The sequence below is a fragment of the Salvelinus fontinalis genome, chromosome 17 (genome assembly GCF_029448725.1).
Source record: "Salvelinus fontinalis isolate EN_2023a chromosome 17, ASM2944872v1, whole genome shotgun sequence".
Lineage (NCBI taxonomy): Eukaryota > Metazoa > Chordata > Actinopteri > Salmoniformes > Salmonidae > Salvelinus > Salvelinus fontinalis.
The window spans coordinates 46329346-46342871 of record NC_074681.1 but is presented as its reverse complement, the minus strand read 5'-3'; the positions used below and the strand labels follow the sequence as shown (position 1 = coordinate 46342871).

At 43.7% G+C, this 13526-nt stretch overlaps 1 protein-coding gene across 1 annotated transcript; it reads right to left on the bottom strand.

Annotated features, from left to right (window-relative positions):
* Window positions 1-652: 652 nt before the first annotated feature.
* saga (S-antigen; retina and pineal gland (arrestin) a) lies at window positions 653-13235 on the bottom strand. Its single transcript, XM_055867611.1, has 16 exons — window positions 13156-13235; window positions 12731-12810; window positions 11973-12033; window positions 11388-11432; window positions 10949-11148; window positions 10662-10721; window positions 10389-10456; window positions 9545-9680; window positions 7193-7277; window positions 6676-6748; window positions 6378-6515; window positions 2180-2257; window positions 2047-2061; window positions 1889-1941; window positions 1739-1748; window positions 653-1115 (listed from the first exon to the last, which is right to left on the bottom strand). The coding sequence occupies exons 2-16, from the start codon at window positions 12776-12778 to the stop codon at window positions 1007-1009; spliced, it is 1179 nt and encodes a 392-aa protein (XP_055723586.1). The 5' UTR covers window positions 12779-12810; window positions 13156-13235; the 3' UTR covers window positions 653-1006.
* Between the last annotated feature and the right edge of the window lie 291 nt (window positions 13236-13526).

Below are 13526 nucleotides of genomic sequence, written 5' to 3'. Positions count from 1 at the left end.
TTTGTCTGTTTTTGATTGGTTGAACCGTGCGTCCGTCTTTGTATCGTTCATACTTATTTGTGTGTGACTTGTTGAAGCGCATGGGACAAATCTGCCCTCAACAACACCTGTGAGGCAGCCCTACACTCTTACAAAAAAGTGTTCCAAAAGGGTTATTTAGCTGTCCCCATAGGAGAACCCTTTTTGGTTCCAGGTCAAATCTTTTTGGGTTCTAGGTATAACCCTTTTGAGTTCCATGTAAAACCCTCTGTAGAAAGAGTTCTACATGGAACTCAAAAGGTTTATTCAAAGGGTTATCCTATGGGGACAGCTGAAGAACCCTATAAGGTTCTAGATAGTACCTTTTTTCTAAAAGTGTGCCTCCCAGGTAGATTTTAATCCAACCCCCGCTAGGTAAAGCCTGCGTTGACAAAGTATCTTCCCTGTATGAAAGGATGCTATGAAAATGTAATACTATAGCTTTTGTGAGAACATCTCTAGCTTTTAATACCATAACGCCAGTACAAGACAGTTGGTCTTCACTGCAAGCACAAACATATGCCCAGTTATCTAGTGCACTACAATTTTATCTACTAGATAACGCTAATAATAGTCAATGTAACAGAGCATCTTCTACATGACTCAAAATGGCCGCCATTCACCTCACAACATCGCTGCCAAACTCTTTATTAAAGACAGGGATGGATGTTACATTACCCTGTGCTCACAGTGACCATAAGACAGTGAGTGAAATCCTGCAGATTACAAAGCTGAAAGAGTCTACTGATGGTGAGGCTGAAATACAGACCCCCTAAGCTTTGTGAATAAATTATTAATCATCCACCAGCAATGTTCTAAACTACCTCTAAGGGTGACTCAAACACCTAACCACAATTGTTTTGACTGCTATCGTTATACTTTTTACTCAATACTATCCCCGTTTTCCATCCTCATTGCATGGAGTACTGGAGGCAACCACAAGGGGTGCTGTGACCGAGGCTGCCTGGCCAGCGACGAGGGGCCCTGCTCAGGAAGCGGCGTCTCCTGTAGACACGTTGCCCTCCTCTTCATCGTCGGCCACCCCCTTCAGGTAGGAGCGCTTGAACTCCTCAAACACCATCTCCTCTTCCAGCTCGCTGCTCCCAACAAATGTGTCCATGGACAACCGGACAGATGTAAAGTCAGAGAGATGGCAAAGACAAGAAGACAGACAGACAGACATACCGACAGACAGGCAGACAGACAGACATACCGACAGACAGACAGACAGACAGACAGACAGACAGACAGACAGACAGACAGACAGACAGACAGACAGATAGACAGACAGACAGGTGGCAAGACAAGACAGACAGACAGACAGACAGACAGACAGACAGACAGACAGACAGATGTAAAGCCAGAGAGGTGGCAAGACAAGAAGACAGATAGACAGACAGATAAGCAATAAGGTAGGTGTATGAAAAGACAGACAGACAGGTGTTTAGACAGACAGACACACACACACACACACAGAGTAAGCGGAAATACAGACAGAAAGAAATGAAAGACAGAACGATAAGAGGAGGAAGACACAGAGGCATGGTCAGAGAGAAACAAGAGAAGGACAGATAGAGAGATTAAATGTGTCCAGGTGCATGTTCAGAATATGACACCCTCCACGGATTAATTGTACTTGCGATCATAATCGCAATTGATCAATCATGTAATCACATATGACTTCTAAGCAAGACATGGAGGAAAGATAATCCAATTTTACCTTTCCCTCACTTCAGAAGGCAAAAGATAACAACACGAGTGATTAGATTTCATGGGTTAGGTACTTTTGGACTATGGAGTGAAGCCTTGAAAGCTTCAGAAAAATGCAACATACACTCATACCCACATCTTGAAACAAAAATATTTGTACCTAGGTCAGGTTTTGGGTGCATCAGTGTGAGTGGCAGCTCTACTCCCACCTCACTGAAGTAAAACAAATAGGATACAGATTAACCGCACATATAATATAAGCAACTGCACACACACACTCTTAGAAATGCAATGCTGAATAAGATAAAGCCATCATACCTAGATCCCATTATTCTACGAAAGCATAAAAGAGAAAAAACGTATTAAACATACAAAATAAAGAACATAACCAATAACGAACCCAAGCGTCAAACACAAACGCGCCACACACGCACATGCACAGTGGACTGACCCGCCGATGATGAGCTTAACCATGACTCTGTATGACACCAGGATTCCTAGAACCTCCTTCTGCACACCTTCTTTAACACTGTAGAGCAGGATAGAGAGAGAGAGAGAGAGAGAGAGAGAGAGAGAGAGAGAGAGAGAGAGAGAGAGAGAGAGAGAGAGAGAGAGAGAGAGAGAGAGAGAGAGAGAGAGAGAGAGAGAGAGAGAGAGAGAGAGAGAGAACGAGGTGAAAGGAATGGAAATGAAGAAAGAAGAAAGTGGAGACGTGTAATTAAGTCACCAGTATAAAAGGCTACTTGTATCACCCGAAAGTGTTGCCACTTTAATATGTTTCAATAAGGAACAACATTTGTGTTCAGGAAGCAACGCCATGAACGTTGCAGATAGAAATGACAAGAATAGAGCTTACATGATTATTTGTTTTGAGATAAATCCCAGCAAACCGGGAACATTCCATAAGGTTCCCATTAAGTTCTAGTTAGGGTTTAATCTAACATTAGGATAACATCCCATAAACATTTAAAGAATGTTTTCCATTTAAAAAAAAAAATACAGTATATATATATATAACTGATTTTCTTATATGAAATGTAACTCAGTAAAATCTTTGAAATTGTTGGATGCTGCTTTTATATATATATGTTTCAGTGTATAATGTTTTTATAAAAGGTTTGCCTGATGTTGCATGAATGTTCCCAGAAGACATTTTTTTATGTTCTTTAAAAGGTTCCCAGAATGTTTCATTAGGTTGTGGGAACAGTCTGGTGAGAACATTATGGGGACATCACAAAATATACTGTTTATATGTTCCCAAAACACAAAAGCTCACCTGAATGAAACATTCTGGGAACCTTTTAAAGAACAGAAAAAATGTGTTCTGGGAACATTCATGCAACATCATGTCTATACTAGTACAATGTTGTCGAGGTGGGTCGCTAGCGGAATGCCTGCGCCAGAAAGATTAAAGAAAAAAATAAGCAAACGTGTTTGGTGTTCGCCAAAAGGCATGTGGGAGACTCCCAAAACATATGGAAGTAGCTACTCTGGTCAGATGAGACTAAAATGTAGCTTTTTGGCCATCTAGGAAAACGCTATGTCTGGCGCAAACCCAACATCACCCAGAGAACACCATCCCCACAGTGAAGCATGGTTAGGCAGCATCATGCTGTGGGGATGTTTTTCATCGGCAGGGACTGGGAAACTGGTCAGAATTGAAGGAATGGTGGGTGGCGCTAAATACAGGGAAATTCTTGAGGGAAACCTGTTTCTGTCTTCCAGAGATTTGAGACTGGGACGGAGGTTCACCTTCCAGCAGGACAATGACCCTAAGCATACTGCTAAAGCAACATTCAAGTGGTTTATGGGGAAACATTTAAATGTCTTGGAATGGCCTAGTCAAAGCCCAGACCTCAATCCAATTGAGAATCTGTGGTATGACGAAAAAGATTGCTGTACACCAGCAGAACCCATCCAACTTGAAGGAGCTGGAGCAGTTTTGCCTTGAAGAACGGGCAAAAATCCCAGTGGCTAGATGTGCCAAGCTTATAGAGACATACCCCAAGAGACTTGCAGCTGTAATTGCTGAGAAAGGTGGCTCTACAATGTATTGACTTTGGGGGGGTGAATAGTTATGCACGCTCAAGTTTTCTGTTTCTTTGTCTTATTTCTTGTTTGTTTCACAATAAAAAATATTTTGCATCTTCAAAATGGTAGGAAGGTTGTGTAAATCCAATGATACAAACCCCCCAAAAATATATTTTAATTCCAGGTTGTAAGTCAATAAAATAGGAAAAATGCCAAGGGGGGTGAATACGTTCGCAAGCCACTGTATACAGGGGGGCACCAAAACAGAGTCAATGTGCGGGGGCACTGTTTTTTTGAGGTAGAATGTACATGTAGGTAGTTATTAAAGTGACTATGCATAGATGACAACAGAGAGTAGCAGTGGTGTAAAGAGGGGGTGAGAGGGGCTGAGTGGGGAGGCACTGCAAATAGTCTGGGTAGCCATTTGACTAGATGTTCCGGAGTCTTATGGCTTGGGGGTAGAAGCTGTTTAGAAGCCTCTTGGACGTAGACTTGGCGCTCCGGTACCGCTTGTTGTGCGGTAGCAGAGAGAACAGTCAATGACTAGGGTGGCTGGAGTCTTTGACAATTTTTAGGGCCTTCTTTTGACACCGCCTGGTATAGAGGCCCAGGAAGCTTGGCCCCAGTAATATAATACCCTCTGTAGTGCCTTGCGGTCACAGGCCGAGCACTTGCCATTCCAGGCAGTGATGCAACTAGTCAGGATGCTCTCGATGGTGCAGCTGTAGAACCTTTTGAGGATCTGAGGTCCAATGCCAAATCTTTTCAGTCTCCTGAGGGGGAATAGGTTTTGTCGTGCCCTTTTCACGACTGTCTTGGTGTGCTTGGAGCTCTCAACCTGCTCCACTGCAGCCCCGTCGATGAGAATGGGAACGTGCTCGGTCATCTTTTTCCTGTAGTCCACAATCATCTCCTTTGTCTTGATCACATTGATGGAGAGGTTGTTGTCCTGGCACCACACGGCCAGGTCTCTGACCTACTCCCTATAGGCTGTCTCCCTCTCCTTCAAAGCGGCACCTCTAGCCTTTAGCTCAGTGCGCATGCTGCCTGTAATCCATGGCTTCTGGTTGGGGTATGTACGTACAGTCACTGTGGGAACGACGTCATCAATGCACTTATTGATGAAGCCAATGACTGATTTGGTGTACTCCTCAATGCCATCGGAGGAATCCTGGAACATATTCCAGTCTGTGCTAGCAAAACTGTCCTGTAACTTAGCATCTGCTTCATCTGACCACTTTTTATTGATCTAGTCACTGGTGCTTCCTGCTTTAACTTTTGCTTGTAAGCAGGAATCAGGAGGATAAATTTATGGTCAGATTTTCCAAATGGAGGGCGAGGGAGAGCTTTGTATGAGTCTCTGCGTGTAGAGTATAGGTGGTCCAGAGTTATTTTTCCTCTGATTGCACATTTAACATGCTGATATCCGTTTTACCAAATTTCTGTAAGTTTCCCTGCATTAAAGTTCTCGGCTACTAGGAGCGCCGCCTCTGGGTGAGCGTTTTCTTGTTTGCTTATGGCGGAATACAGCTCATTCAATGCTGTTTTAGTGCCAGCCTCTGACTGTGGCGGTATGTAAACAGCTACAAAGAATACAGATGAAAACTCTCGGTAGTGTGGTCTGCAGCTTATCATGAGATACTCTACCTCAGGCAAGCAATAGCTCGAGACTTCCTTTGATATCGTGCACCAGCTGTTTACAAAAATACATTGTCCGCTGCCCCTTGTCTTACCAGACACCGCTGTTCTATCCTGCCAGTACAGCGTATAACCAGCCAGCTGTATGTTGATTTTGTGTGACTGCGTGAAGCATAAGATGCTACAGTTTTTAATGTCCCGTTGGTAGTTTAATCTTCCCAGTAACTAGTAGATTTTATTGTCCAAAGATAGTTCGTTTGCTAGCAGAATGGAGGGAAGTGGGGGTTTATTCAATCGGGAAGTGGGGGCTTATTCGATTGCACCCTCCCTCAAAACATGAGAATTCTGTGGCATTGTGTTGTGTGCAAAAACTGCACATTTTAGAGTGGCCTTTTATTGTCCACAAGCTGCACTTGTGCAATGATCATGCTGTTTAATCAGCTTCTTGATATGCCACACCTGTCAAGTGGATGGTTTACCTTGGCAAAGGAGAAATACTCACTAAAAGGGATGTAAACAAATTTGTCTAAAATTTGAGAGAAATAAGCTTTTTGTGCATATGGTACATTTCTGGGATCTTTTATTTCAGCTCATGAAACATGGGACCAACACTTTGCATGTTGCATTTATATTTTTGTTCAGTGTATAATCATCAGGACGACTGGACATTTTTTGTGTTTTGAGAACATTTGACACGACCTAACGAGTGTTCTGGGAACTTTCATAGAACCAATTTTGGTTTGCTGGGATGTCTGTTCTACACAATATATCTGAATGTTCCATAGTCGTGTTCAGTAGGCACAAACGAATGAAAAGGTTGCGAAAAGGTAAAGGGGAGGTACTATTTGAATTTGTCCAGTAAGAAGCGTTTCTCGTTTTCCAAATGTTTTGCTACGGAGTGTCCCACTGAACACGACACAGATTGTCCTCCAGCATCACCACTTGTTTAACTAGTTGCCGATGACTGACGAGATACTCACATGCTCGACGATGCCAGATTAGTGTCTTCATGCTTCAACTTGCCATCAAGAGCTATGCCCCGCCTCTCCCGGTTGCAGACCAATAGGGGAGTCAGGGTGTACACTTTCTTCAGGCTTGCACCAGCAGCAACAGCATCCCTAGACCAATGGGAGAGTCCGAGTTAGACATTTTGGAGTGCTTTCCAGGTCGTATGTATAGCAGTCACACTGCATAGCTGATTCCAATGATTAAAATATAATTTCCCATTGTGGTTTAGTGCAGATTAAACATGTATTCACTCAAAGGCTGGACGCTTACCCAGATTCCTCTAAGGCCACTGCCCTCACGTAGCTGTCATTGGAATACAAGACCACAGTGGCCACCTGGTCCACTGAGAAATAAAATATAGAGATAGAATGAGTATGACATCTCCAGTCAGACTTTGAAGACTAACTTATAGGGCACGAGTCAGGCTTCATAACATTTTGACATTTTATCAGACATTCTTATCCAGACTTAGTGCTTAGGGCTTACATTTTCAAGTGTTTTCGTACTGGTACCGCGTGGGGAATCAAACACATAACCCTAGCGCTGCAAGTGCCATGCTCTACCAACTGAGCTGTACAGGACCCATAAAGTCTTTATAATGCCTACATAGACACTTCACAAATCATTCAGCAATATAATAAGGGTAACATGATGTGTTCTTACATCTGGTGCTTTGCAAATTGCGGGGTACTGCTTGTTACAGTTTTGATATAATATAGAGTAGATATCTTGTTCGTTCGCGTGTGTGTCCGTTTGTAAAGTTTGCCACGGGTTGGTCTTTCCTTACCGGAGACAATGATGTTCTTCACATTCTTGTTGGAGCTGTTTGTGACGTTGACACACACATTAATGGGCTCTCCATGGTAGTAGATCTGCAAGGGAAGGAAATCATGTCAGACAGGAGGGCTCCTTGTGGCGGCCAATTTTTTGTTGTGGCCATATGACCATATGGAACTCTCTGAAAAAATCCCAGGCTTTGTCCAAGGTCTATAAATAACATTTATACCAGCAATGTTTGAAATGTTGGACCCCATTGAACAAGCCCCAGCACATGTAAAATCTGGGGTTGTGTGTATCAAGCGTCTCAGAGTAGGAGTGCTGATCTAGGATCAGTTTTTCATTTTAGATCACAGTGAATAAGATAACATGACAGGAGGGACCTGATCCTATATAGGAAATCCTACTCTTAATACATACGACCGCTGGTCCCACTTTCAACAAACACTATATATAGTGTATTCGAAAAGTATTCAGACCCCTTGACTAAAATGTATTAAATCATTTTTTTCCCCTTATCAGTCCACACACAATAGCCCATAATGACAAAGCAAAAACTGGTTTTTAGAAATTTGTGTAAATGTTTTACAAATAAAAACATGCAATATCACATTTACACAAGTATTCAGACCCTTTACTCAGTACTTTGTTGAAGCACCTTTGGCAGCGATTACAGCCTTGAGTCTTCCTGGGTTTGAAGCTACAAGCTTGGAACACCTGTATTTGGGGAGTTTCTCCCATTCTTCTTTGCAGATCCTCTCAAGCTCTGTCAGGTTGGATGGGGAGCATCGCTGCACAGCTATTTTCAGGTCTCTCCAGAGATGTTCTATTGGGTTCAAGTCCAGGCTCTAGCTGGGTCACTCAAGGACATTCAGAGACTTGTCCCAAACACTCTCCTGCGTTGTCTTGGCTGTGTGCTTAGGGTCATTGTCCTGTTGGAAGGTGAACCTTTGCCCCAGTCTGAGATTCTGAGCGCTCTGGAGTCAGTTTTCATCAAGGATCTCTCTGTACTTTGCGCCACTTATCATTCCCTCGATCCTGACTAGTCTCCCAGTCCCTGTTGCTGAAAAACAGCCCCACAGCATGATGCTGCCACCACCATGCTTCACCGTAGGGATGGTGCCAGGTGTCTTCCAGATGTAATGCTTGGCATTCAGGCAAAATAATTCAATCTTGGTTTTATCAGACCAGAGAATCGTGTTTCTCATTGTCTGAGAGTCCTTTGGTGCCTTTTGGTAAACTCCAAGCGGGCTGTCATGTGCCTTTTACTGAGGAGTGGCTTACTTCCGGCCACTCTACCATAAAGGCCTGATTGGTGGAGTGCTGCAGAGATGGTTGTACTTCTGAAAGGTTCTCCCATCTCCACAGAAGAAATCTGGAGCTCTGTCAGAGTGACCATCGGGTTCTTGGTCACCTCCCTGACCAATGCTGTTCTCCCCCGATTGCTTAGTTTGGCTGGTGGCCAGCTCTAGGAAGAGTCTTGGTTGTTCCAAATGTAACGGTTGTCCTCCTCCTCTTCGTCCGAAGAGGAGGAGTAGGGATTGGACCAAAGCGCAGCGTTGTGATATGACATAATGAATTTATTAAAGTAATGACGAAACACGAAAATACTTCAACAAACTACAAAAACAAATAAACGATGTAGACAGACCTGAACGAGAGAACTTACATAAACACGAAGAACGCATGAACAGGTACAGACTACACAAACGAACGAACAAACGAAACAGTCCCGTGTGGTGCACAGACACAAACAGGGAAGACATCCACCCACACACAAACAGTGTGAACAGCCTACCTTTATATGGTTCTCAATCAGAGGAAGCGTCAAACACCTGTCCCTGATTGAGAACCATATAAGGCTAATTACCAATGACCTAAACATAGAAACACAAAACATAGAATGCCCACCCCAACTCACGCCGTGACCAACTAAACACATACAAAAATAACAGAAAACAGGTCCGGAATGTGACACCAAACTTCTTCCATTCAAGAATGATGGATGCCACTGTGTTTTAAGGGGACCTTCAAAGCTGCATAAATGTTTTGGTACCCTTCCCCAGATCTGTCCCTCGACACAATCCTGTCTCAGAGCTCTACGGACAATTCCTTCGACCTCATGGCTTGGTTTTTGTTCTGACATGCACTTTTAACTGTGGGACCTTTTATAGACAGGTGTGTGCGGAAAAACGATTTAATCCATTTTAGAACAAGGTTGTAATGTAAGAAAATGTGTAAAAAGGGAAGGGGTCTGAATACTTTCTGAATGCTCTGTAGATGCTTCACTAATCATGTATGAGCAAATGCATAAAATCTAAGGCCAGTGATGTGCTGTTGACTCTAACGGTATCCTACCCACCTCCTTGTCAAGACTCGCCTCCAGGTGCAGGGGCTTGTCGGACATGACAAACTCACGGGTGGTCTTCACAGAGGGAGCCGTCCCGCTATTCTCCGGGGCATACTGCAGCTTCCGGATCATCAGATGCACTGTACTCCTATCGAGGAAGGAGAGAAGGGGGAAGGGGAGAGGAAGGGAGGGAATGGATGAGAAAGAACCATTGTTATGGAATATGTTAGGTAGTTTAGACAGCACGCTACAGCTCACTACCAATTCCACACTCCATTCCCCAAGGGAACCGTGTCCAGGTGCTGAGCCTGGTTGATAAGGAGACAGGTGCTGCCAATTATGCGATTGTCACTGACCCAGCTGGAAAAGCCGTGAGGCTGCTGGTTTAGTTTGGTGTCCATGAGGCCTTTTGTTTGTTTTGGAGTCTTTAGTTTGGGCATGCCTTTTTTTATTTTTCCTTTTCTACATATTTCTGTTTTGTCACCAACTGAACAAATAATAATCAGTTTGGACTGGCCGACCAAGAGATCAAGAAGGAGCTGGCCCTTTGCCTAAAGGAAGATGGCTGTCTCCCTGGGCACATGTGCATCCAACATGGTCCTCAAAGGCTGATTTCTCACAAAAATGAACACATTCATTCAAGTTACAGACCGTGTAACTAGGCCTAGGACCCCTAAACAAATCAAGTGCAACAACATTGGTAGGCTAGTTATTGGTTTCGTGACACCGTCCATCAAAGTTTGTTGTGATATAGAGCCACAAGCGGCTATTTCTGTTAAAGCAGCTCTCCAGGGCCGATGGTGGAGACTTGGGGTTAGGAATGGGGGTTATCTGGGACAGAGAAAACTCCACTGACCGTTTGCGGACTTTGGCCTCCTGGCTCTCCGCACTGAAGGCTTTGACCTCAAACTCCACGACACATTGCTACCAAGACAACAGAGCTTGCTCACAATCAGAGATACATTTTTCTTACATTTTAGATTACATGAACTGTATACGTCAATCGTCACAATGTAAAAATTCTCAGAATACAAAATACAGTATATGCATTTCAAGTATAATGACCAAATATCACATAATAAAATGAAGCAATGTAAGAGACAACCAGGTCAAGGTTCACGATCCTTACCTTCCCAGAATCATTAGGGCCAGGCTGCAAACCCACTGAACAAGGCAGGTTATCAGGGAACTGAAACACACACACACACAGAAAAATGTAATTAAGATGAACGAGAGGCGCGCGCGCGCGTGTGTGTGTGTGTGTGTGTGTGTGTGTGTGTGTGTGTGTGTGTGTGTGTAATGAGGCGAGTAGGCCTATGTGAGTTTTGTGTTTTCCTTGACATGTATATGTGTTTTTAATTTGCAATTTGCATGTACAATAAAAGGTTGGTATCTCTTGAGGTCCTTGGCCCTCACCTCGAAAAAGAAAGGAAAGGCATTGTCTCCCAGTTTGCGCAGCAGTTTGCCCTGCATCTTGGTGTGTGTGGACTGCTCCCTGTCCTGTTTGGGCGGATACACCTGACGGATGGCTATGTAGATCTCCCTACGGAAGGCAATTCCCATCACGTCCATATCTTCACGACCGTACCGGAACGTGCAGGACAGCTGGACGAACGCTAGGGGGCGTCAAAGATATATGATTACAATAAGTACTGCTATTTTCAATGGCTTCTCAAAAAAAGTTGAAGTAAAAGCTATTTATTTTAAAAGTTGTTCCATTTTATATGATTTTTTTATTCAAATCACTTTCTGAATTGACTGCCTTCAATTAAAACGGAGCCCAACCCTGTTCCACGCACACAGGCACATACACTTGCCCATGTACACACACGCACACGTTTGGTGAGATGCAGACCTTTTTTCCCTTTGAGGACCTCAGGGTCAACCAGTATGACACCATCTATTGTGAGTGAAGAACAGCATAGGTTAGAATTGACAGAATTAGACAAGACAGCGGCCGGGATTCAAACCGATGCAGATTAGCAACGGGTGCACAGCAATGGACTTCTAAAGGCCATTTCTCAGAGGTTTGTGGAGATCACATTGGTTGTTTATCTGCAGGTAGTTTATCTGCGTTTGATTGATTCCTGGCCAAAGGCTCTGAAGAATTAATTACATTGATGTAAGTGTTTATTGCTAAGGCTCTTATCTAAAGCAATACTGTGAATCCAGTAAGCCCTTTGAATGAGGGGTTTCAAATAAAGGGACATGACAATATCTACGTTTGTCAGATGTTTTCTGACCTCAAAAGTGACCTTTGAGAAAATCCGACATCCTAGGTCATCTGTTATGTAGATTCAGCCAGATCTGGCAGCATTTGATCAATTGCGTGTGAGATTGTTTGATGTGCAATGATTGGTTCGTTTCTGACTTGTTGAGTTGCTGATTGGTTCACGGCCGGGTTGTTTTAATTGACGAAGAGAGCACGAGCTGCGCTTACCCACTGGGTCGACAGAGTCCACACGATCCACAAAGTCCCTCTTCGCCATGTATACTCCAACCTGATCAAGTACAAAACATAAAATCATACCTGAGGCCTTCACTAGGAATTATGTCAACACATTAGCGCATGCATGCACACAACACATAAACACATGTAAACACTTTCACAGCATACTAAACCCCCTTGCAAGTAGTTTATCCTTGGGGGAAATGTGTTGCGTATCCTTTAACACACACACACACCACAGAGGAGTAATACATTAATCTAATCTCAATGTAATCTGTCATACGCATGGCTTCATCCGTGTCACCCGTTAACGCCATCACTTTGCCAACGACAACACAGTCATGACATTTTCTAAGTGAATAGTCTCTTTCCACAGCCGCTTGACACAAGCAACCGTGGAAAGAGACTACTGAGGGATATGTAAGTGCTAAGTGAGCAGAACTATTGTTAGGTTTCCTTGTCGAATACAAGTCCATGTGTGAAATATCAAGAATAGTCATATTTTGTTAGTATTGCATTATGCCACTCTAACAATAATGCTTAGCACACAGACACAGACACACATGCGCACACATACCTGCAAACACACACACACACACACACACACACACACACACACACACACACACACACACACACACACACACACACACACACACACACACACACACACACACACACACACACACACACACACACACACACACACACACACACACACACACACACACACACACTCACTCACTCACCGACTTGTCCTTGGCCATCTTCTTGAAGATGACGTTCTTGGGACTCATGGTGGCACACTGGAAAAGTATGAGTATGAGATCTATGGGTTTACGGAGAGAGAGGGAGAAAGAGAGAAGAGAGGGAGAGAAATAATTCATTAGACATATCCCAAATGCTTTCTTTACTAATGCCATTATTAATTTGAACAACCACCCGGTATTTACAGTTAAGTAAAGAATATCCTAATAAATACGATACAATAAATAAATAAATGACATCTCAGCCCTGCCAAGCATCCAATACGATTATTTCCCATCGTTCCCCTCCCTGCCTAACTGCTATCCATCATTGTAACAAACTGTTTCATTTACAGTAGCCCAGTGTGACTGCATACACACTTAAAATGCACACACACACACACACACACACACACACACAAACAGACCTGTGTTGCTAGAGCAGTAGACAATCGGAGGAGAACAGTGGTGGAGGGACTTGTATTTGTACCCTGTGTCCGTCAATGTATTCCCTGACCAATCAGGTGAGTCTCTCTGCCTCGCAATGACACTTAGACACACACACAGATATGTTCACGCACACACGTATGTACACACACAGACTTCCTGGGCCCACTGTACCTAGTTGAGCGGATTGGGATTGGTTCCCCTTTGCTCAGCACAGGGTGGGATTAGAGAGAGAGAAAGAGACACACACACACACACACACACAGATAGTGTGAGGTCCCTCTGACACGAGGACACACTCTCCAGTATTAGCCAGGAGTCACGCGCTACTCCTCTTCCTCACGTTCTGCAG